Raw genomic sequence first — 26,363 nt, forward strand, 5'->3', positions numbered from 1 at the left:
AGACAGATACAGCTAACAAATTGATTAAAATACATATGTATGTACTAAATAATTACTCTTACACCACTCTTTAGTATTCAAATATTCAATTTAAAAAATCTGTAAAATATTCTTTAATGTACTTGCATATATATTTTAATAAAGCATTTTATTTAAAAAAATTTTTTTAAAACTCCTGTTCCTATTCCTCAATATAATAAAAGCAAATTGTCAATCAGTAAAGAATAATTCCAAATTATATAATTTTAATTTTTTTTTCAGCTACCTCTTTCACTTTTCAGAAGTATTCTAGATCAGGTGATGATAATATGATTGCCCTACCTCTGCTCTGTTTTCTCCCTCTTCCCTCACCAGAGCTAGCAATAGCCAGCCTTGAGGACAAATTCTCTCTCTTACTACTAAGACTTATTCCCAAATTCTTGTCCATAGATTTGGGGATGTTTCACCAGTCTAGGAAATGCAAAAATAAGGATAATGTAGTTGTTACTTGTTAAGCTAAATTTATTTGCCTTAAAGACTTTTCCAAGTTCTGAAGTTAAATTCCTTCTGTTTTGAGTATCTTTTCTTTATGAAATGATGTGATAATATAGGATAGACTTTCTTCCACCTGTCCTTCATTTCCTTCCTCTTTCCTTTTAATGTCCTTACTTGGTCTAATAAAAAAGTTGGGGTTACCTTAATGAGTCCCCAGAATTTGTTTTGAAATTTTATTGGCACATAAATCTAAACACTGAACACAGATGTCTGAATTGACCATTCCCTGTCTAGTATCTAACCCCCAGCCACCCTCACAACCCAATAAGTTCAAAACATGCCTTGGTCTTAGGATGATCCTCACATTTGTTTCCTATTGGCATGCATCATATAGAGTAAAACTTTTGTTAAATTGATACCTTAATATATGTAAAGAGGGAAATTTTAGGTAAAGAAAATGCTACTGTGTGGCTGGATCTGTAAGGTGACTAAGGCCCCTGAAAGGCGAAAAAGGAAAAACATGGGCAAGCAAATAAGCGAGACAGTATAAACAAGTTTTGATTTGTACCCAAGAAAAAAGTTACAGGTTCTAATCTTTGCTTCCCTTATCTTCCTGAGATTATTTGCATAGATCATTGTCAGCCACTCCCCTTTAATAGACTCCTTCCCACAGAGTACTTGATTAGTCACAGATTTCATTAATCTTTCCTTGGTCCCTTGACTCTATGGACATGCACTAGTTATGGCCTGAGCCACATAAGCTTAACATACATTCTTTAGATTCTTACTCAGAACCTGTACCTTAATACTGCCGCAGGAATCAGGATCACTGTCATGGTCAGAGTCAGTCTTTTGGAGGATTAGATATCTATTTGTAGAGGAGTAGAAGAGGGACATTATTTCACATCCCTGTTCTTTTGAATTGACATCTTAATGATTTGAAACCACTTTTTGCTGAGCTGAATGAGTCTTCCTCTTAAAGTTTCTGACATGCAAATGACCTGGACTTATTATTACAATTTAAGAGCAGCCTTAATAAGCAACTGATCTTATTTATTGCCAAAAAGAACTTTATAAAATCAAAGTCGACTCTTCCAACTTTTAATTTGCCTCATAGCTAATAATCCCTTTCTGCAAATCAGTTGATACAGCTCTCTTACTGGCTTAGCTGTTCATTTTGCAACTAGTAGTTATTTTTGAGGATACATTGCTTAAATTTAACATTATTGATGCTTTATTAATTTTCACATATGGCAAAAGTCAGCATTAGCTTATACCTTCTTTAGTCTTTTTCAGACCAAATCTCTGTGACCATGCTCTATGGCAGTTTGAGATGTACTTGAGCTACAGAAAATGATGACTAGCTTGATAGTGTTGGTCCTTGATATCTTAACCACATTTCAGCTCATACAAATCAGAGATGTTTTGTGGCCCAACTCTAGAAAGGGCATATAATACCAGCCTTACTCCTTACTTATATTATTATTTTCTGTCTTAATTTTCTCTATGTTACTTTTCCCTTTTCTTCAGTTTGTCATCTGTTTTGGTTTCTTTTTGTTTGGTTGTTTGGTTGGTTAGTTTTTTAGTTTTTTTTTGTTTTTTTTTTTAGCTTTTGGTTTTGGTGCTGTGTATGTCTTTTAAATCTCCTTAAATTATATTTTGGAACAGGTTTGGTTATTAAGTAATTCACTGTTTTCCATATGATACCCTTCACTTACTAGAAATTTTTAGGATTTTCTCAGTAATTTCAGTGAGATAATTTAGGTACATTTTGCTTTGTTACCATTATATGTAACTAACATATTTGGGGTGTATTGTGTGGAGGGATCTTCTATCCAAATGTTCATTGCTTTTCTATTTGTGGTTTATCTTTAAGAGAATTTTAGTATTATTGTGCTGCAACTTTCTCATTCATTTTATAATTTGTAATATTTGTTATATCCTAAACAACAGAGGTAACATAATGTCATGGTGAAAAGTATGGATTTCAGAGCTAGGCCACTTAATTATATTGATTGCTTATTAGCTGTGACTGTGAATTACTTACTTAACCTCTTTTGTCTTAGTTTCCTCAGCTATAAAATAGAAATAATAGTTATTCTACTTCATAGGGATATTATGCAGATTAAACGAGTTAATATCCGTATAGTAGACCAGTGTCTAGTACCCACTAAGTGCTTATAAACATCACCCAAGTATAGTGCTATATTGACAAGTCTACCCGAAAATCAGTAGTTTAGAAATGTTAATAACGTGTTAAAATGTTACCAAGAAGTCCATATGATTACTGTGACATGCCATGCTCCTAATTTAAGAGAGCCCTCTGCAAAACATTTGAGACAGTGTTGTGAAAATAAAAAGCAGGGGTATTTTAAGTTTGTTAAAATTGTCATATAATCAGGTACAAAAGGAAAAATTAAAAATACACTCATTGCTGTATAATGCATCCCTATAATTGTGGTGTTCTCAATTATCCTCTCACTTTGTTTATTTCTATGGGAAAATTGTTCGATGCACATTCTTGAATTAACAAGTTCTTTAGGAAACGTAAAATACATTTAACTTATATTTTCCTTATTATAACTAAAGGGTCCTGGAAATATGGACCCTGTCACTAATCCTGGGCGATAGAACTCTGTGGCAATTGTGTGGATAGTTGAGGATAGTAAAGGTATAGAGCTAAGTCTTGTTAGAAGGATACTGAAAGCAGTTGAAAATACTGAACAGGACAGAAATGACTAATAAGGCAAAGACCCAGTAGAGGAGGAAGTGGAGATCAGATCAAGAGTAGAAGTGGAGAAATAGCTTTGACATATTGAAGGAACAGTGATTCTTCTGAAAATAGAAGGAAGAGGTAAGAAAAGTTTGTAAAAAACATTGAAAAATTTCAGTTTCATACTGAGATAAGTAGTTGAGGTTGGGTTGGGGAAGGTCTTTAAAAGAGTGGTGAGGCTCTCTCATAATCACTCTGAAAACAGAGTAAGTTGTTAACCAGGGATAAATTCCTGAAAAGATTCCTGAGCAATGCTAGTGGCTAAGTTAAGGTTGGGTATAACTGAATTTATAAACATCTCAGTCTGAGTACCATTTGATTTCTACAGTGCCAGTCTATGGAAAGAGAAGATAATTATCTGACTGATTAAAATTAGGAATTTTTAATGGAGGGGAAGTAAAAGGAAGACATAGATGGGAAAGAAAATCAGACCCTGAAGGTAGTGTTCAATCAGGAGAAAAGGGAGATCATTATAAAGAAGACCAAATGTTGTAGAAGAAAGAGAACTGAAGAGATGAAAGATAGATATGGTGTCCAGAATCTGAAACATGAAAGTTTAATATTTCAAAGATGAGATAGTGGAATTCTAAGTGATAAATTCCAAGATTTGTCTTTGAACCTGGGTTACTAAAAATAATGGAAGAGGAGAGTTCAAAAAAGGTTGAGGTTAGGGGTTTTTTGGACATAAAGTCATTGTGCTGGTGGGCAAGAGTTGGAATAGAGGAAAAACACTGTGAATGTGGTGCCAAAGTTCTCAATAAATGAGGACTGAGCATGACAGCAGTGAGAAGGGGTAGAGGGTAGTACATTCCTATGACATAATCTCAAGGAAAAAGAAACTTAAGCATGAAACAGAAACAACAGTGGTCATGGGAAGCAGCCTTGGGGTATCTGAGGACTGCCTCAGAAGAGAATGGGAAGCCTCTGCTCCCTGTGGTTGCTGGAGAAACAGGTTTCATTTAAAGAAAGCACATGAACAGGTGTTCTCTGAAAAGGCTGAGTATAAAAGGGAATTTATTTATAACAGGGAAAAGGTTCTAGTGAGCACAATGAAAAGAATTGAGAAGGAGATCAGTTAAAGAAAGAGTCAAGAAATGGAAACACAGCTGTGTGAGAACGTGAGCCAAAATGAGGAAGTGGGCTGCAGGGGCTTGCTTTTTGTTTAGAGGCTGAAGATGAGAGGCATGGTTGGATTTACTGGGAGTCTGAGTCCAACATTTATGAGGAGATTCTGTTAAGACCAGGAGACTTTGCTGTTAAGCCATGCTCTTCGGGGCAGTCTTGCCTTTTAGTAGGAACTTAGAAGGTAACAATTACCCTTCCCCACTTGTGAGAATGGTCCTTTAGTGTCTTATCTCCTCCGGGGTATCTGGCATGTATTTATTGAAACTCACTGCTCCAGGTTATCCCTTGCCAGTTTTTTCCACCTTTTGGGGAGATTGGGCCTTTGAACATGGTTTTTGCCTTATTGTTAGATAATCCTGCCTTTGCCTCATTGTGTGTCCTTGGCAAGTTACTTAACTGCATTCTCCTTCAATTTCCTTACCCATAAATGATGCCTATTTAAGTTATTGTGAGGACTGTAAGTGAGTTAACACATGTAAAACCCTGCATAGTGCCCTGTATATGTAATTATTATTTTTGAAAACATACAGTGATCATATTTTTACTTATAGTAGTATCATTTATTGAGTGGTGCCAACTAGTGTACTTGGTACTTTAAATTGATCTAACTTGATTCTCACAACAATGCTATGAGGTTGATTCTTTTAACCTTTTTACAGAAGGAAACAGACTCACAGAAGAGCAATAAATTGTCTTGCTAACAAATATTGAAGCTGTTATTAAAACTTACGTATTTCGATACCAAAATCCATTTTCTTTCCACTGTGCAGCTTGTTACAAATCACAATCATTATCATTACCTGTATATTTGTATTAACTATTAATAAATGTCCTTAACTACGTAACAGCCACCATAAAGTAATAAAAAGACCCCCAAAAGTTCTTACTGTCTCATTCCCCTCCCTTGTAACTGAACATCTCTAGTCTCCTTCCTGGGTTCCACACATGCTTGAGTACAGTGTTAAGCCTGCGTTATGATCTGTCTTTTCAGATTTCATGGATATGAGTGAGAATGCCATCACCAAGTATCTGTATTGATGTCCAGGTTAGATCTTTGGAAACGACAACAAAATCAGGAAAAAATAAAAAGAAAGAAAAACCAGCAATGAAAGTGGTAGTCTTTATTAGCTCGACAGGTTAAATGCCAGCCTGATATAGAAATCCCATGTTTGAGGAACACATTGACCAAGCCTGTGTATTCTATAGACAGTTCTTTTGTGTACTGTGGGCATTCCTTAAGGGTTGAGTATGGAGAGTGGGTAAAGTTACAGAAGGGCATTTCAGACCTAATCTTCTCAATTAGTGTTATATGTATCCTAAACTCTAAATGAAAAGCAACTGGCTGGGTAATAAAATTTCAGTTAGTACACAGTGCCCATGATGTTATCAAAGGAAAGTGAAAACAAAGAGAATCATTTTACATCAACTATATAGTTTGATGAGCTTTTTCATTTGTTCATAAGGGAGTCTGAAAAAATGGTCAAATTGAAGGCAGCAGCAGTAGAAATCATTTAATTATTTACTATATCGGAGAAACACTGCCAGCAAGAACGTTTGCTTTTTTTTTCCCCCTTTCCGCGGGTCACAGCAGGTCATGTGATAGGTGTCACGTGACTCGGTCAAAGGATCTTTTCCTCTCATAGCTTTGCCCCCAAAAAAAAAAAAAAAAAAAAAACCGTAGCTGCCATTCTCCAATTAAAGCTGTTAACGTGTACTACGCTGTTTCCTTGTTGGATTTTCTTGTTCTCTGCTGCTACTGTAAAAACAAAATGAGTGGTAAGATTTGCTGACTGTTTTGAACATTCTGCTTTTGTTTTAAAACATAGAAAGCATTGTATTAATCTAAAGTCATGCTGTGTGTTTTTTTCAATAGATGCCAGATCTGTCGCTGTAAAAATATTTTAAATTGTCGCCGTGTAGTTATAAAAAGATCAGACTCTGTTTAATAGAGTTGGGCTGATTTTATATTCCACAGAATCTTCCTTTCCAGCGCTTTTACTTTACTAGGCTTTTCTTTTTACAACTAAAATCTGAAAACTGACATCAGATTATTTGGAAGCCATTGTGAAAGCCTGGTTGTAAAGAGAACGTGTGGCACGTCAGCAGGCCGTTGCATTTTAAGAATTTAAACTCAGATTTCTAATTTCGTTTTTTAAAAAGCTCAACTGTGAATGTATGCTAATAAAGAAGATTATTAATAAATTACTAATAAAGAAAGTACTAGATAAAATACTGTTTTTTTAATCATTGACAGCACTTTTTAAGGAATTGAGGTGAGGGGCTTCTCAAATTTCTTAAGACAATTGGTGAATAGAATTGTTTACTCTTCTGCAAGATTTTGGAGAAGGAAATATGCCCTTAAAAATCAATAGCTGTATGGTTTAGGGTAGATTTTGCTCAGATCATGTAGATTCTTAAGGAGCCACTAGAGGTATCTACAGTTGTTCAGATAATAGCTGAACAGATGTACAATATGGTACAATATGTAACAGTTTTAGCTTCTTCATTGGGACAGAATCACCTGGCTGCCTTTAATCAGGGTTCATAGTTAATCTTTCAGTACTTTCTAAATTAAAAAGTATTGTTGGAACTAAGGAGGTAATTGAATATTTGCAGCATTAAGTATGCAAGGTTTTAGAGTCTTGCTGCTATAGACAGGAATAGCAACAGAAATGGTGCTGTAAATATTGCAGTTTTAAATGTGAATACTTGTATTTACTATGTTTATATGGTGGCAGTTTTTGTTCAGTATTGAACGTTACTTCACACCAGTATTTTAAATATTAAATAATGATATCTATGAATTGTCTTTTTTAAAAAATCTAACCTTGTACCATTTCTGCCTCAGGATAAGAAAATTCACTTGCTAGAGTGAAATGATTACTTCATAGGGGAATGAGTTAATCATTATTTCTGGACTGCAACTCGTAATGGATTTACGGATGGTTTATTTTAGATTGGGTTTGTTTTGTTCCCTCTTCATTATCACACTTAAATATAATTAAAGGATAAAGTAGAATTTTGTACTACTAAATTATAAACAATTTTAGCGTCTTTCAAAGTACAGTATGGTTTGAATTATAACTACATAGTATTTGTATATTCAAATTTTTAGTAAACAAAGGGCAACATGAAGCAGTTATGTAGTTTTACAAGTTTAAATGTAATCAGCAGTAACTTATTTTTTACTCTGTTGGCTGAAAAACAGGATTAAAAAACCTGTTCTGATGACTTGAAATAGGAATTAGATTTGACAGAATGTGTGAGGAACCACATCTCTGGCATATATAGTAGAAGTTCAACAAAATAATTTCCTTTATTAAGATTACTAATATGATTTTCAGTAAATTCTTTTTCTGATTCTCAGCTAAATTTTACATATTCTGGGTAATTTCTAAACCAGCTCTCAGGGTTCAGAAAGCTAATATACTGTAGTTTTATATAAATTAGCTAATAGAAGTAAACCAACATTAGTTTAAAACCATTGTCTTTTTTTCTTGAGTCCACCGTATAGAAGTTAAAAGGTGAGTTTTGGAATGAAGCCTTTCTTGCCTAGAGCTATAAAGCACCTCACAAGTCTTATTTAATAAATTTATAGATAATGGTAGTTTCAGTGTAGGAAAATTTTGTTATTCATTTTGCTCTTGTTTTTCAAGTATATGAAGATAAAGAAGGCCTTGGTTTTCCTTAGAAGCATCAGAGCATAGTTCTTAAGGCTCAAATTACATCCGTTGACAAAAATGCATAGTATTTTAATGTTTACTAAATACATAGTAGAGATACAGCCTTAGAAATGTAACTCCCTGGTTTTGAATCCTAGTTCTACTGCTTGGTCAATATTAACCTCTCTGCCTCAATTTTCACATCTCAATAATGGGAGTAATAATAACATTTACCTAATAGAATGATTATGAGGAGAAAAAATTACATTAAAGGCCTGGGACATAGTAAGTTAATATTATCTGCATAATTAGCTGTTGTAAGGTAATGTTCTGAAAAACTTCATGTATTTGGTGGGCTTGTTTTGGATGGGAAGAGTTTTGTTGAAAATTTATTTTTTAGTGATATATAGCATAATTTGGTAGTCTGCCCACATAGACATCACTCCTTACTTCCTCTTAACCACTTGAGGATTTTTCCTGCTTTCTTCCTTCCCCTACCTGCCTCTTCTTTCTTTACCCTCCTCCTCCCCACCCCACCCCCATTCTTCCACCCTTGTCTTTCCCCTCCCCTTCTCACCCTCCTTCCAGCCCTGTTCACTCTCCTCCTGTCTTCTCTCTTATTCTCTCCTTTCTCCTATTTCTCCTCCTTTTCCAGTGCTCCTGCCACTCTTGCCTGTACTCTCTTCCCTCCTCCCTTCCTTCTCACTCTCCTCTCTTCCCCATTTCCATACCACTGTTTATTTCCCCTCCCACACCCTCCTTTTTCCTACATTCTCTTTCCTCCCCACCTCTCACCTTCCTCCCCGTACCTTTACCATTACTTTGTTGTTTGGTCCTCACCCCTCCTCCTTCCCTAGTAAGAGGAGAGTGGCTGTAATTTCTATTTGCTGTGGTCTCCATGCTCTTTATTCTTTTTTTCTGAAGTATGTATAATGATACCAGTGAAATTTATTTCTTTTTTGTTCTACGATTTATCTCTTCTTCCTCGGTTTCTTTTATGACTGAGATCAAATATATATACTCTGCAGGTTGAAATCTACATATAAAGGGAACTGTTCCTCCATTACATTCTTTATCAGACTCTTGGGTACCTTTATTTCCTTAGAAATGAGTAAAGCTCTCTGAGAAGGTTTCATTTCAATTTATTAAAAACTAGTGGGTGAGGGAACAATGCAGTCTAAAGTTACAGGGGAAAAAGGGATTTGAAGGTAAGATATTCTTTTTTTTAAGTTACATAAAACAAGTAAGATTTTAGTTCCTAGAAAGAATAAAACACACCTTCTAGGAGTGTCTGATTAGGAGAAGGCAGACAAGAGATAATATTTTTAAAGTTGTTTAGAAAGGATATCACTATAAAAAAATTTTTTAATGCAGAGTATGACAAGCTGAGGGTTTTGTATGTTTGTTTTTAAGAACTGTTTGGGGTAAGAAACAAAAAATTTTCCTTGGGTAAATATACATACATAATTTCTCAGACTTTGTTCTCAAGCCCTCACAAACAAGAGGTACACATTACACAAGAGGCTTTTAACCCTAACTAAGCAAGTTCCGAATTTCTAACTGTTCTTCCTCTTACTGCTTTTCCCTCTTGACTTTTTCTTGATTTTTTCCTATTGCTTTTCAAAATTTTGCCTTTTATATTTTTCATTGATTTTATATGCAAAGTTTAGTTTGATTTTCCTCTAGGTCAGTGTTCCTTTTTTTTTCAACATTTTTTATTGATTTATAATAATTTTACAATGTTGTGTCATAGGTCAGTGTTTCTTAACTTGCACGATTCTAAGAATTACCTGAGATATTTGTGAAGTATATATGCTGATTCAAGACCTCTATTTACTGTAAGCATACTAAATAAGAACCTGTAGGAGAGCTTTGAAATCTGTGTGTTTTAAAAAGATACCTCAGTGACTATTACGATCACTAGATGAGTTTGAGAAACACAACTGCAAGTAAAAAGCAATCAGTGCACTTGACAAGATAACCTTTTCTACTGTATAACAGGTGAATCATCTGGATTTCTTTTCATAGTAATACAGTCGCTCTTAGTTTGAATGTTAGTTTGGATGAAGAATTCAAAGTACAATTCAAATGGTTTTCAATTTACCTTGCTAAGTAATCTTGGATTAATACATCATTTCTGTGACCCATTCAGGTCCTGCTCAGGTTCCAATGATGTCCCCAAATGGTTCTGTGCCTCCTATTTATGTGCCTCCTGGATATGCCCCACAGGTATGTTTTTGTTATTTTTCTTTTTATATCTACATAATATTGATTGTAATGTTACTGTTTAATTCAGATAAAAAGTACCATTTAAGTGCTGAAGTTTATCAGGACAATATATCTTTGGTAAATCTATTTCAAATATTTTAGTACATTTAGTATATTTGGAAAGGCGGAAAAATTAAATTAGCATCACTCAAAAAAAATTAGCATCACTCATCATTTGGCCTTGTCTTTGGGTGTTAAATTATAATAGAGAATGAATTTTAGAGTATTTTCTCTCTGAATATGTGAATGATGTAAGTAATATCTTATGGTTTACAGGTACCTACACTAACTTTTTTAAGTTAATCATTTGTTTAAGAGTAATCCAAGACAGTGCTTCCAACTTTATTCTTACAGTGGTTCACTGACACCTATGATAATTGTATGGCACATTGTGGTCAACAGAAGAGAATTTAGAACTGCAGCACTAAAGGCTAAGGGAATCAATATCACTGCACACTTGTAGCCCTTCCCTGCATACCAGTTGGGAAGCTCTGGCTTAAAGAAAAAAGTATAGCTAGTTTACTTGCACAGGCAAACTGAATTAAACTGTTACATCTAGTGGTGTTCACTGTCTTCTGCTACTGAGACTGTATGTAGTCAGCACTCATTTCTTCCATCCAGTTTCTTATCCTAGCACTGAATTTATACTTGAAATTTTCTTCAGGCCATTTTTTACCTCCTCCTCCATTATACCAATGTTGGTAGGATATTGTGGTGGATTCACTGCCCACTCTGTGAAACCCACCACTATACGAATGACAGTAAAAGAAGACTGCGATGGTGGGGAGAATAGAAGTGGTATGAGAATTAGAGTCAGAAAAGCTGAATCCATATCATGTTTAAGACCGTTGCTGGCTACATGGCCTTGGACAGATCAACTTGTTTGAGCCTCAGTGTCTTCACTGAAAGATAAGATGATAACATGTTTGAAAGCACTTTGTAAACTTTTCAGAAGAATAATCTGCTCACCACTTCTACTTTTGTTTAGCACATTGACTCCTTAGCCTGTATTCTTCATTTTTCACCCTACTAAAAAATCTGCTCCCTGGTATATACCAAACCAAAGGCCTTTTTTTCCAGCCTGATCCTCTTTGACCTCTAAACATTTGACACTATTCCTTGAAGTAATGCTGGTCTGATTCTTTCTGCTTCTCTGGTTGCTCCTTGTCGGTCCTTTTTCCATTTACAAAAAAACTATACTTGATCTTTTCTCTTTAGCATAGCTCAATTTAACAAACGTGTTGAATGGCACCATGTGCCAAGCTCTGTATTGGGTTCTAGTGACATAAAGATGATTAAGACAAAATCTTTCAGTGCAATTATAGGGTGTCCTACTATTTTCTCAGCTAACAGTACCTTTTATTTTTATTCTTATGGCAAATTTCTCTCCTTATTTCACTAAATCATGACCTTCTAGAATTAGCTTTTCTTGAACCTTTTCAGGTGTCTCTCCTTGGGTTCTCATGGCACATTATGTATATCCCTCTTTTAATGAATTTATCACACTGTTTCGGTAATAAATCCTCCTTCCTGAGAAGATTGTGAATTCTTACAGTTCCTATACTCAGCAGTGTTCAACAGATACATACTGAGTTCATATATGTCAGACACTCTTCTAGGTGTTTGAATAAAAAGAGGCAAAGACCTCTGTACTTCTGTGGTTTACATTCTTGAGGGGAAAACCAAACAATAAGCATAATAAGTTGTTAAATTATATAATGTATTAAGTGGTAAGTGATATGGGGAATAAAGAAAGAAAATAGAGCTGGTTACATTTTAAAATACGGTGGTCAGACTAGGCTTCATTGGAAAGGTAACATTTGCACCAAGTCTTGAAGGACAGTTAGCCATTCATTTATTTGGGCAAAGAAGATTCTGAAAACAGGAATAGCCAATGCAAAAGGCCTAAGACGATAGAACATGCTTGGGAACAACAAGAAGACCGTCGAGGCCTCAAGGCAGAATAGTAATAAATAAAGAGGTCAGAGAGGTAATGGGACTAGATCATATAGGATTCTTATGCATCTTTATTTCCTCAGTACTGAGTATAGTGCCTATCCTATAGTATGGGCTCAATAAATATTAGTAAATCAATCAAATAATCATCCAAGTTGAGGTTCTGTATCTTTAGGCCAAGAGCCACTAAAATAATCTTCCTGTATTATTTCTTTGATCTTTTCACTTCTGTGCTCATAAAGAGCCCTTAATTGGCTTGTCCACTCAATGAAGTCTAGGTTTCTTGACATATAAGGCCTTACATAGTTCTGTTCTAGTTTGTCTTTGTACCCTTTTCTTGATACATCTAATCACATTCCATTTTTGCAGCCAAACGTGACTACTCACGTGCTCACTTGATGTTTTTCTTTCTCCGTGGTTTTGTTAACACTGTTACGTGGAGAATGTTATTCCTTCCCTCATTTCTGCCTTTTGAAATTCTCTCCTTCCTTGAGAACCTAGGTCAAGTTATTTGTGCTGATAGTGGTTATTATAATTGTGTGTATATATATTCTTTCTTATATGAAATTTTAAGTTCCTTGAGCATAGTATGGAGATATTTTAATTATTTATTTTTGTTCCATGGTAACTCAATTATAGTAGGTGTTTCATAAATATTTGTCAAGTAACTATAACAATAATCGTACTGGAAGGATTATGTGAGGCTAATTATTAACTATTAATCAGCCTTAATCTAAGGTTATGTCTAGGAAATGTATCAGTTTTAAGCACACAGAGGTAATCCAAAGATTAAAATCTAGTCTTATCATTATTGAAATAATTCAAGTACCCAAATGTAATAATGGATTCTGTCTAACATTTTGACATCACTTTTGAAATACATCCCCCATTGCCTTACACACACGATTTCTGATGTTGGAAAATACTTATTAAAAGCCAAGTTCTAGGCACAGCTAAGAGCTTGATAATTGTCCAAAACTGGACACATAACCAAGCATAATTATATTAGCAAATATAGAAGCTAGGGGTTGAACCAAATGTTAAGACACAAAGATGGCTGTAATAAAGTGCAAGTTATGTTTGGCTCAGCAGGCACCAAGTAGCACACACACTTTAAATCCATATGAATAGCTGTTATCTGCAGTCTCCTTTTAGACTTTTGTACACTGATCTCCCTTCATGGCAACAGAATTAATCACCTCCATCCCTGCCTTATGTATATCTGTTGTTGAAGGCCAGTGATCCAAAGAGGGTCAAGTAATGTTTTTGCTGTATGATCATATAGTTCAGTACATACTAATAGGATTCAGCAAATGTATGCATCCTAAAAAGTTTGGTCAGGCAAGGAAGGACTGCAAAAATTAAAATCCAGTATTGGGTCTGTTTAATTCTACCACAGAGGAAATAATAACACTACTACCTAAGAGAATATTGAGGCCGAAAAATGAAAGATCCAAAAGATAAATAGATCTTTATTTAAGATGAAAATCGAGATTTAACAAAAGTACTTATTAGTAGAAACATGAAGAAATCATGATTTACCTAGGATAAATCAACCTTTAAATTTTTTATGTTTGTACTAATGACATGTCCCCATGAAGAAGCACTTCAAATGTGAACTCATCATTAACACATACATATATTCTAACTTCATTTTTGAGAATAACAGTCAGGGTATCATACATTGGGTAACTTTGGGAGTAATTGATTCTCCTTTGCAATTTGCAAAGCCCAAACTTGGCATTAAAATCGCCAATTGTACTTCCTTAGCATTTTTATTCAAGAGTTCTGCAGTATTGTTTACTTTATAGTATTTATACCTTATTGCCCTGATACTTTAGCATTTTACTCAGCAATAATGAGACTAGTCAGACTTTTTAGTTACAGACATAAGATTTTTTAGTTACAAGCATAACTTTTATTGTTGGATCAGAAAAATGGATGATCATTTAAAAAATAATTTTTACTAACCATGAAACTTTATAAGATACTGTCCAATATGATAAGGAAACCTAAAGCTAATTAAAGTGATATGCATAAAGCAAAATGAAATTGTTCACAAGAAACTTAAATATAAAGGAATATTAATTTTGCTAACAATCTGATGAGACATATGTGATAAAGAACAAATACAGTATATTTTAAATAATTTTTCTAATCATTATTATGTAGAAAACTTGGAAAATATGTAAAAGGGTAGGGAAAAAATTACATTGAATCTTATAACCCAGAGATACTCTCTGTAAACATTTAGTATATTTCCCTTTAGCCTTTTTTTTAATTACAAAATTGCAAACATAATTTTAGACATAACCTTAATGAACTTTATTATTGCAGTTTAACAAGTAAGAGGGAGATTTGTGAGAGATTGACATACTGCATAGAAGCAGAAATATATGCCAGCTGAACTGAGATGTCAAATGGAGAATCAAACAGAAATTGTAAAACTCAAACACAAAGCAAATGATGACACAGAAAACAAAAGGTGACAAGGGTAGAAAGAACTTAATTTCCTAGCAAATAATAATAACTTACAGTCCCTAAGGGCATTGCAGCACAGAATAATAGTTGATATTTTAGTGATAATGAATTACCAAGAAAATACAGATTACCTGAATGGGACTCCTGAAAGATAATAAAAAGTTCTCTCCTCCTGCCTTTCTTGTAATGGCTCCCCTGTTTTCTATGGAATGTGGGTTGTTACTGTAATGAGAGGGTACCTAATGGAGGGGATTGTAGATATCATAATGTGGGGGAAGAGCCTATATCAACTTTATGAAAAGTTTCAGATTACTCCTTCGAGTTTGGCTTGGTATTTGACTGTGCCTTTATGTCAGCACACAGTAGTGAGGTCAGTAAGTTTTATAGAGTGTACAAACCAGGCTGATCTCAATCTTCTCTGTCTTTTCTGGAGAGAACAGCCAGAAACACATGCAGCAGTGTAACAGACTGGGAGATAGGGGGACTTAGAGGTTTAGATGAGGATGAAGCATCACAGTAAGAGCTGGAGAGAAATGTAGTCACTTACTGAAGATGTGTGTACGATTAGATATATAAAATGAAAATCTGTTGGATGAATGGCCAGAAATATCTATACTATTGTTCAATAGCTTAAAGTTGGAGTGGTTGCAGGTGAGACAATAGAAGTATGTTGCTAAAAGTAAAAGGTTGTAGGAATTAAAGAAGGCACAAAACCCTAGTAGTTCAGTGTTGTTAAGAGCAGGGAAGGAAATATGGCATTCAAGTAGAACTAATAGAATTTATCTCTGGTCATAGCTTTCATTAAATAAATATTTTTTGAGCATCTGTAATTTGCTACGTGTACAGTACCAGATACTGGGGAGAAAAAACATACAGAACAGATTTGTCATGGAATGTATATTCTGGTGCACAGTATAAAATGTCAAACAGTAAACACAGCCTCCTTTCTCTGTAGCCTCTCTCAATTATGTCTGTGTTCCATAAAGAAAAGAAAACAGGAATTTGGCTAATTAGAAATTGTGTGGCATATGTGGTTAGGTAGTCAGACTATGCTGATAGATCTATTTTATTTTATCTCATTGTCTTTTATTTTTATTAACATAGACTAATTGGGATTATATTTTACCTTTTTTCTTTTCTTTTCACAACTTGTTGATTTTATTTTAATCGTCACCATCGGCGTACCCTGTCTGTGTAAAAGTCAATGTCTTGGCTGTTTCTCAGAGGCTAGAGACTCAGATAGTTTTGAGGTCTCTGGCCTTACTCTGAAGTCACTGGCTGATCAGATGGTTACTTAAAGTGGTGCAGTTCTCCACACTCGCTTGGTCCTGGTCTGATTTATTTTTTTATTTTTAATCTCTGCATTTTAGCTTTTTTTTTTAATTGTGGTAAAATACACATTAAAAATTTACCATCACAACTGTTTTAAATGTACAGTTAAGTGACATTAAGTACGTTCACACTGTTGCACTACTACACATCTGCAGAACTCTTTTCATCTTGCAAAACTGAAACTCTGTACCTTGGCAGCCTTAAAAATAAAATACACAGTTATTTTACCAGCAAAATGAGAGTATTCAGGAATAGCAGAGGAATTGCAGTTCAGAGCATGCTAACTGTTACAAACCACAGGCTAATGCCAAACTCAAAGAAGAGGACCATTCTTTTATAGAGAAAAGGGGGGAGTTGGGAACTGGTGATTTATGAGCAAAGTCCATTGGAAAGAGAGTTCAGGGTTGTGGCTACTTCTCATTAGGCTAGTTGTGGTGGCTTCTCACTTGGTTGGGCAGTTGCTGGGCAAGGAGAAAAGTCTTCCTGCCTCCTGCTGGGGTATGTAAAGTAAGCTTCTCCTGGTGGGGAATGCTTAGTATGCTTCTTCCTGCTAGTGTCTGCAAGGGGCAGCAAGGGGCAGCAAGTGGCAGTGTGTGAGAGCTGCCCCTGCAGGGCCTCCTGACTTAATTTTATTCATTCTCACAACCTATTAAAAAATAACTTCCCAATGTCCCTTCCCTCAGCTTATCTTTATATTTGAAATGTTCGTTTTCAGGAGAAAAGTGGTTTTAATTTCATATGTAATTTAGCCATTTCTTTTTTAATCAGTGAGATCTCACTTGTGCTTGTGAAACTTTACAAGGCACTAGAAGGCAGGTATTTGTGGATTCTGTGCCACAAAGTGAGTAAGAACATAGAATTGAAGCCAGATAACCTGAGTTCAAGTACTAGCTCCTCCACGTACTACCTGTGTGACCTTAGCAAGTTATTTAACGTCTCTACACCTCAGTTTCCCCATCTAAAAATGGAGATAATAATACTACCTATTTGTAGCATTGTTTCTGAGGATTAAATAGTTAATACATGTCCCTTGAGAAACTTTCGATTACGTTATAGAGTAAGACATGCATCTGGAAAATTAACAAATACTACAGTGTTATGGATATCAAACAAGTAATAGAGAATAATGCAGTAGAATCGGTAAGAGGGAGAAATCAGTGAGTTTGTGGTGCCTGGGAAAAGGTTCACAGAGAGCAGTCAAATGAAACCTTCCTGAGACTCCTAGCCCCACATCTCTACCAGCATCTGGAGTTACATACTGTACCTTCTCATCCCATCAACCCATACTTTTTTCAGCTAGATTAAACCTTCCTGCTCCTGTCTAGATCCTGTGCCCCTACTGGAGTCCTGGATTTCGTTCCCTTTTGCCGCTTAAAGTCATCACTCTTAGCATTTTTCTTCTCTCTCTCTCCTACGTCATCAGTTTCTTACCCTCTGATGGATCATGCTCATTAGTGTATCAGCATGTTGTAATTGCTCTCAGTAAAAACAACAAACTTCTAAAGTTTCTTGACTCCACTATTAATCAGCCACCACCCTATTCCTGTATTCTTCTCTGCAGGAAAACTTTCCAGAATTGTACTATTAGCTCTAATTCTCCTCCTCACTTTCTTCCTTAAATCCAGTTCAGTCAGGCTTTGCCCCTGTGATTACAGTAAAACTGCTATCATTGGGATCCCAGTGACTTCCACACTGCTATATCCAGTGATCAGTCCTTAGTCTTCATCTTATTTAGCCTGTCAGCAACATTTGACAAAGTTGATCCTCCTGATACACTTAACCAAACTTCTAGACTCCACACTCTCAGTTTTCTTCCTGCCCTCATTTGGTTGTCCTTTCCCAGTGTTTTGGGAACCATGGACTACTATATCTAACTGCATACTCAACATTTCCACCTAGATGTCTTGTATAGACTTACCAAACTCACATGTACAAATTACCAAACTCATATGTGCAAAACCTAAAACTCCAAATGTCCCCCCTCCAAAAATAATTTCTTCTAAACTACAGCTTTCCCTATCACCGTTAATGAAATACCATCTTTCCAAACATCTTCTTCACACTTCTCCGATAGAATCATCAGCTAATGTTATTGTTTCTGCCCGAATGTGGACCACTTCTCACCACCTCCACTGCTACCACTGTGGTCCAAGCCACCACCATCTCTTAATCTCTTGCCTAGATTTCTACAGTAACTTCCTGAACAGTTTCCCCATTTTTGCCCTTGCCCTGCAGTCTCTTCTCATCTCAGCAGCCAGAGTAATCCTATTAAAACGTGAGGGTATGTCAGGATTTCTCAGTCTCAGCACTATGGAGATTTTAGGCTCAATAATTTTTTGTTATGGGGGTTTGTCCTCTGTGTTGTAGGGTATTTAGCAGCATCCCTGACCTCTACTCACTAGATGCTAGTGGTACCTTCTGCTCCAGGTATGACAAACAAAAATGACTCCAGATACTGTCAAATGTCCCCTAGGGGGCAAAATCACCCCTAGATGAGAACCACTGGTTTATATCACTCTTCTGCCCAAAACACTGTGATAGTTCCCCATTTCACTGAGTAAATGCAAGTCCTTAATTGCCTATATAGCCCTGCCTGACCTGGCCACCTCCTCTACCATTTTGTACCTCTTTGATCTCATCTGCTTCTGTCCTTCCTCTTCTGTTATGCTAATCCAGTCACACCAGCTTCCTTCTAGCCACTTCTATCTTAGAGGTTTTGTTCTAACTGTTCCCTCTACCCAGAACACTCTTCCAGGCTTTTGCATGGCTGACTCCTTCAGTTCTTTCAAGTCTCTGCTCAAATTTGATTTTGCCAGTAAGGCCTATCCTGATAATTCTGTTTTATATTACAACCTGTGCCCCAAACATAGTATGCCTTACCTACAGCTTTCCATAGTGTTTATCACTGTGCAACATGCTAAATAATGTTTGCCCCTACTAGTATTTGTGCCCGCACAAACACATACTCCTTTTTCTTTTCTAAATTACCAATGTCTCTGTTTTATTCAAAAACAATTTTTTTTAAATGAATGGAGGAGGTTAGAGCTAGATTTGGAAGGATAGATGGGATTTGCATGGCTGTAAATTAAGGGGAAGCAAAATGAAGAGGAAATTCGATGGCACAAACAAAAGTACAAGATAAAGAAATGTATAGATAAGTATGAAGATAGGTTTTTTAGTATACAAAGGCTAGATGGAGTTAAAGGTTCAGGATTCGGTGTAGAAGAGATACAGCTGTAGATAGGTTGGAACCAGATGGGATGCTAGGTTGGAGAGTATGGACTACACAAGCCAATCAGAAATGCGGGGGAATCATTTAAGATTTGTGAGTTAGAGAGTTGATAAAGGTGAAAGTAGCATATTATGACAGACACTGGTTTGGCTTACTCAAAATCCATTCCAAACTCCTTCTAATGTCCCTTCCTATAGATTAGAGGCTGTAAACAGTTTTCAGATTACCTTCAGCTAGGGTTCCAGATATGATTTAGTTTCTACTAAATCATATATGCACTTGTCTGAGGCCTGAATCCAGAACTGAGTTACATAGGAAGAGAGGTGGCATATGAGGCATCCATTTTGCTAGAAGCAGGGCATTGTAGTTGTAGAGCTAGTGTATACAAACAGTGATTCATTTGCTCTTCTGGTCCCATATTACAGACAAGTCATCTCACACTCCAGCAGGTAAGGTTAGTTTAATAGGCTATTTAATAGCAACCATATTCCTTCTAAAGCAGTAATTTATTTGTAATTTATGCTTATCTGTACCCAGATAAGTGTGTTTTCTAACATTCCTACCAAGCATATATGTTTATATACAAAATTTACTATTCTTTTAAGCATGGTAGATGTGTCCTGCCTGAAAAATACCGGGATCTGCCTTTAAGTTAGCACTTTACACTTTGACCATTTTCTATTTCCATAGGAAAGGCATTATTAGCCATTTGCTAATACATTTGCTACTACACCTCAGTAGTAAGCATTTGAGTCTACAAGGTTAAGGGCCCTATTTTAGTAGAAGGAGTTCTAATTTTAAGATAAAATTCTGTATCTTTCTAGACCTTGTTGTTGTCCTTGTTGTTCCAGTGAGGTTCAAAGGGAATAAATCTGTCATTTAAAAAAATCCTTTTCCACAGTGTGACCCCTATTTAAAAGTGTGTAATTTCTAAAGCTCAGAGCCACAGATATTTTTCTTGCCTGAGAGTTAGTATATTAGGTGTTTGCCTCTCTTGAAATGATCTTCAATATTAAAATTGTCCTGGTCATGATCCTAAGAGTTTTATACATAAATTCAATATATGATTGATCTTAGGAGTCTGGATCTAGGTTTTTCCCCCCATTTCTATTTCACGGTTTCTGTTGTTTCCACATCTTGTTTCTCCCACCCCACCCACCGTAATCTGGAAAAGGTAATTCCTGTTCCTATTATGTTCAAACCAAAAGTTCCTTTGAGACTCTCTTCATTTTTACTGTATTGCTAAATGCATGTAACACCTAAGATAAATATCAAATATCATACTCATTGTTTATATTATTATTTAGCTAATCTCATCAGCATTTTAAGATTTATATTCCATTGTATAACAAAAACTATTTCATGTCGGTCAGTGCTGATTCGTATGTATGCAATGTATTTAATAAAATCTTTTCTTGTTGATTCTTTAAAATTTCTTAATTAACTTATATTGGTGTAAAAATTCTTACTCAACATATTTCAGAAAAAATGCTTACATCCTATGAAAGAAACTTTTAATCTGTTGTTCATTTTGTAGGTCATTGAAGACAATGGTGTTCGAAGAGTTGTTGTGGTTCCTCAGGCACCAGAGTTTCATCCTGGTGGTCACACCGTCATCCACCGTTCTCCACATCCTCCTCTGCCTGGTTTTATTCCTGTCCCAACCATGATGCCCCCTCCGCCACGCCATATGTACTCACCAGTAGCTGGAGCTGGAGACATGGCAACACAGTATATGCCACAGTATCCGTCTTCACAAGTATATGGAGATGTAGGTAAGACATCTAAAAACATTCCTGTTTCATGGAGTTGACTATTCTTTGCTTGGTATAATAGAGGCTGTTATAGTATATAAAAGAAACAAAAAAATGGTAACAATATCACAATCATTTTCTGTTAACTCAAACACTATGTTAAAGTTTTCATCCTCATGATCACCCTTCAAGGCAGATGAGTAAACAGAATATCAAATAGGACACGTAATCATGCAGCAATATTTAGTGGGGACACATTCAAACAAGAGGTCTTCTCCTCTGTCCTGCTGCTCTCTAGGCTCTGAGGAAATTTTTTATCCTGGAACAATCATGCTACTGTTAAATTGTGAAGGGTCTGGTGCCACTTACAAAGTTGTTAGGTTCCGTAAGAGATCGAGAAAAACAGAATAAGACATAACCTCTGCCCTCAGGAAGCTGATATAGCTAACTGCGCACGCACGCGCACACACACACACACACACACACACACACACACACTCACTCACTCACTCACTCACTCACTCACTCACTCACTCTCACTCTTATTTTTCCTATTGCTTTAAATACCTTCAATATTCTCAAATTTGTATCTTCAGTCAAACGTCTCCTGAGCCCCAGACTTTCATTTCTAACTGCTGTCTTGATGACTTCACTTAAGTGTCTCATGCATCTCAGTTACAGCATTTGAAAACAAATCTCAATTATGGAACCTGTTTTTCTCTGTCATCTTCATCTTGAAAGGTGGTACCACTGTCCACTCAATTTGGCAAGTGAAAACTAGATGGCCAAACTTGATTCCTCCTCTTTCAACCCCCACATCAATTGGTATCTATTTACAGAAGTTTCCCAGATTTATTTACTTTTTTCCCAGTGCTACTTACATCTAGTCCACCATCACCTCTTGTCAGAGCAACTGCAACAGCAGCCTTCCAGTTAGTTTTCTGCTGTCATTCTTGCCCCCAACCATCCAGGCTCAGCCAGAGTAATTATTTTAAAATATAAATCAGACCATTCTCCTATTTAATAGATTTCAGTGACTTTCCATTGCGTTTAGAATGAAATCCTAAACCTTTCCCCTAGACCAGGATTTCTCAACCTCAGCACTCTTGATATTTGAGGAAGGGTAAGTCTGTTGTGGAGGACAGAACTCTACATTATAGGATGTTGAGAAGGATCCCTGCCATCTACCGCTAGATGCCGGTAGCACACAACTTCAGCCTTTCCCCTCACCCCCACTCAGTTCAACAATTAAAAATATCTCTGGATATTGTCCAATGATTCCTGGGGGCCAAAACTGACTGCCCTCAACAAGATCCTGCCCTGTGGCCTCAGACTGCCTTGTCTCAGTTGTTTCCACACACGCGCCCCCACGTTCAGTTTTTCAGACCCTCCAAGCTCTTCCTTGCTTCAGTGCCTCTACAAATGATGTTCTCTCTGCTAGAAATGCTCTTCCCCTTTTCCTGTGGAATGGAAGGCCTTTTTTTCCCCGTTAGGTTTCGGAGAGACCTTCTGTAACCTTTCCTTATCAGTCTCTAGCACTGAAACCTGTTTCTTTCATAGAACTTAACACAATTGGATTTTTTTGTTGTTTATTTGTATGTCTTTCTCCTTTATTTGACTGTAAACCCCCTAAGAACTGAATCTGTTTTATTCATCACTGTTTTTCTTGCACTTAATCAATACCTATCATCTATGCTTAGTAAATTTGTAGAAAAAATAACTCTCAATACAGAATTTAAATTATTCAGCACAACCTGTAAGTAGTAGATATATATATTATCTCATACATTATAATTTTTTCCAAGCTTATTTCTATTACCCAGGTAAAGCTTATCAGTTCTGCAGGTCTAAATGTGGTTTGGTTTTCTGCATTTCTAACAAATTTCCAGGTAAGGCTCATGCCATGGTCCAATGAGCATACTTTTGAGTAGCAAGCATTTATATTATAAATTAGTCTCTTCCATTTTTTTATTCCTAAGTATGACTTAATTTTCTCAAACATAGTTTTAAAAAATATAAGGAAAAGCTAAATAGTACAATTACAACTATTTTTCATTGTTAAAATCCTTTATTAATTCAAAAGGGATATGCATTAGAATATGTGAGTATGATTCACAGTGATGAGAAGGAAAGTGAAGCATACAAATGTACAAAGAGCATAAATCTAAAAACCAGCTACCCAACGATGGAAGACAAGAGTCATATTGTATTTGAGGTTATAAGCCAAGGAATTTACCACTGAATCCTAATGACTTACAATAGTTTATAACCAGTAGCTGTCTCCATGACCCCTTTTCCATGCATATTTTGTATGGCTTCCCATAGTGGGACCTAATCCAGCATTTTACTTCAACTACTACAGTTATTAAGCCTGAACTTTGCTACACACTGTGCTCATACATGTATTACCTCACTTAATAAAAACCTGCAAAATAGAGATGAAGAAACTGAAGCTCAGGAATGTTAAATAAGTAATTTCTGTAGGGACACAGCTAGTTCATTGCTGAGAATTTTAACCCTTTGAGATCTGTTTGATAATTTCCTGCTCTGTTTTACTGCAACATATTTTTATTTCCCCTGCATGATTAGTTTATCATTATATTTGAGTAATAAATGAAATACTAAAACATTTGGACAACCACATTTTAAAAGTATGCACTAATTACATTTCCTATGTTTTTTCTTTTTTTATTGCAATAATTCATGTAACAGAATTCACCATTTTAAAGTGTACAATTCAGTGGTTTTTAGTATATTCACTAAGTACCATTTTCACTATGGCTATCTAATTCCAGAATGTTTCTGTCATCCCAAAAAAGAAACTGTGTCTATTAAGAGTCAGTCCTAATTCCCTCTTTTTACCCATTTCCTAGTCTACTTTCTACCTCTGTGGATTAGTCTATTCTAGACATTTCATGTAAGCATTCATACATTATATGGCCTTTTGTATTTAGCATTTTTCACTTAGCTTATTATTTTCAAGGTTTAGTTCAAGCTTGTAACATGATCAGTATTCCATTCCTTTTTATGGCTGAAAAATATTCTATTATGTGGCTGTAATTTTGCTTATCCATTAATTAGTTGATAGATATTTGGGTTGTTTCTCCTTTTTGTCTATTCTGAATAATGGTGCTGTGACATTTGTGTACAAGTTTTTGTGTAGATGTATGGTTTCATGTCTCCTGGATATATACCTAAGAGTGGAATTGCCAGCTTACATGGTAATTCTGTGTTTAACTTTTTGAGGAACTGCAAAATTGTTTTCCATAGTGAATGCACTATTTTACATCCCCACCAACAATGTATGAGGCTTCTGATTTCTCCCCTATCCTTGCCAAAACTTGTTACTGTCTGTCTTTTGATTCTAGCCATCCCAGTGAGTGTGAAGTGTTACCTCATTATGGTTTTGATTTGATTGTCCCTGATAACTACTGGTGTTAAGCATCTTTTCATTTGCTTATTGGCAGTTTTTAAATCTTCTTTATAAAGATGTCTATTTAAATCCTTTACCTGTTTTTAATTGGGTTGTCTTTTTATTGTTAAGTTGTAAAGAGTTTTTATATTCTGGATACAAGCCCTTTATCAGATAAATGATTTGCAGATATTTTCTTTCATATTGTCTTGTTACCTTCTTAATGATATCCTTTGATGCAGAAAGGTTTTTAATTTTGATGAAGTCTACCTGACTTTTTCTTTGATTCCTCTTACTATTGGTATAATATCTAAGAAACTTATCTAATCCAAAGTCACGCAGATTTGTACCTGTTTCCTTCTATAAGTGTTATAGTTTTAGCTTCTACATTTAAGTCTTTGAATCATTTTGAGTTAATATTTATATATAATGTTAGGTAAGGCTCTAAACTTACTCTTTTATTTGTATATATCCAAATTCCTATGTTTATATTTTAATATTATTATACATGTTAAGAATATTAATTTTCTTAAATCACTAGTAAAATAAGACTTTTTTATTGAGATATTTGAGGCTTCTTTTTAGAAATATTTTCCTCACTACAGATTTTAAATTTAAAAGGAAAAACTGAGGACAATTGGAGTAACAGTATTTACGAATGTATTGATTTTATTATATTGCTGTATGACTTTTTATTAGAACAAATACATTCTTCTAAGTCACAGCCTTGAGTTTACAATATCTGAAGATGTAATACTTTGTACCTAAATTCTGTCAGTAGTAAGTAATCACACTCACTTCTTTTTGCTAACTTAAAACCCTGTAAGTTTAGTGATGATTTGCTTTTTTAAGTCACATGAGGGAATTTAGGCAGGTGGTGATTTTTCTTTTTATCTTTTTTATATGTTTGAAGTTGAAAGAGATGCTAAAAGTGATGGCTACAAAAAAGTGAAAGAAGAACTGTGCACAGCTTAGTTCAGATCTTATCACCGACCTGTGATAGTCTTAGTGTACCACACCAAGCTGTTTCTATGAAGATTAATAGTTGATGAAAAATGAAGGAAAGAAATGTCTGTAAGATTATAATTATAATCAAGTTACAAAGTTTAGTTCCCTCAGTTGGTAGAGACACAGAAATTTTGCTTTGTTGTGCAGTTATGTTTTGAAATATTTTATAATAAGTTTTATATAATATAATGATAGATTTATTTCGTATTCGTTTCTCATGCCATAAACGTGTTTGGAGAAAGTAACCTTTTAAAATATTTTTTCTGATTTCTTCTTAGATGCTCACTCTACACATGGAAGGTCCAACTTTAGAGATGAAAGATCTAGTAAAACATATGAACGTTTGCAGAAAAAATTAAAGGATCGCCAAGGAACACAGAAAGATAAAGTGAGCAGTCCACCATCATCACCTCAGAAATGCCCTTCTCCCATAAATGAACATAATGGACTTATAAAAGGGCAGAATGCTAGCGGTGGAAACACAGGATCAGTGAAGAACAAGTCAGGAAAAGGGAAAGGTGGTGCACAAATTGATACAGAAATAGAAGGTAACTATTTAAAATAAAATATGTTATAATTAGTGCTTTTCATCATTATTTAACCTATGAAAAGTATATTCTAACCTTTCAGTCATTTCATCATGCTTCGTTTAAACTATTGTTTAATAGCCTAACACTTTCTAAATGTGAGGGCAAAGTTTTAGAACCTAACTATTTACTAGGGTACTTCTTTTTACATTTTAGGAAAGCTCAATTAATAATTTCACCTATATCATAAATTTTACTAACAAAGAGAAATTTCTACCAGATAGGAGAGCTTAAAATTAAAGTTCCTCCAGATTCCTTTTCTTCTCTTTCTGGACCTGAAGAGATTTTTATCAAAACTC

General features: G+C 35.3%; 1 protein-coding gene across 5 annotated transcripts in view; it reads left to right on the forward strand.

Annotated features, from left to right (window-relative positions):
- The window catches only part of FNDC3A (fibronectin type III domain containing 3A), a 138,584-nt gene that overhangs the window by 73,665 nt on the left and 38,556 nt on the right, over positions 1 to 26,363 (forward strand). For 4 of the 5 annotated variants that reach the window (XM_010995195.3, XM_064493162.1, XM_064493163.1 and 1 more), the window contains 3 exons: positions 10,187 to 10,263; positions 20,841 to 21,078; positions 25,756 to 26,025. In XM_010995195.3, coding sequence (XP_010993497.1) covers positions 10,187 to 10,263; positions 20,841 to 21,078; positions 25,756 to 26,025 — 585 coding nt within the window. Of the gene's footprint in view, positions 1 to 6,042; positions 6,149 to 10,186; positions 10,264 to 20,840; positions 21,079 to 25,755; positions 26,026 to 26,363 lie in introns of those variants that run through there. The other variant, XM_031466428.2, reaches the window with a different exon arrangement.

Source organism: Camelus dromedarius, chromosome 13 (assembly GCF_036321535.1).
Source record: "Camelus dromedarius isolate mCamDro1 chromosome 13, mCamDro1.pat, whole genome shotgun sequence".
NCBI classification, from domain to species: Eukaryota; Metazoa; Chordata; class Mammalia; order Artiodactyla; family Camelidae; genus Camelus; species Camelus dromedarius.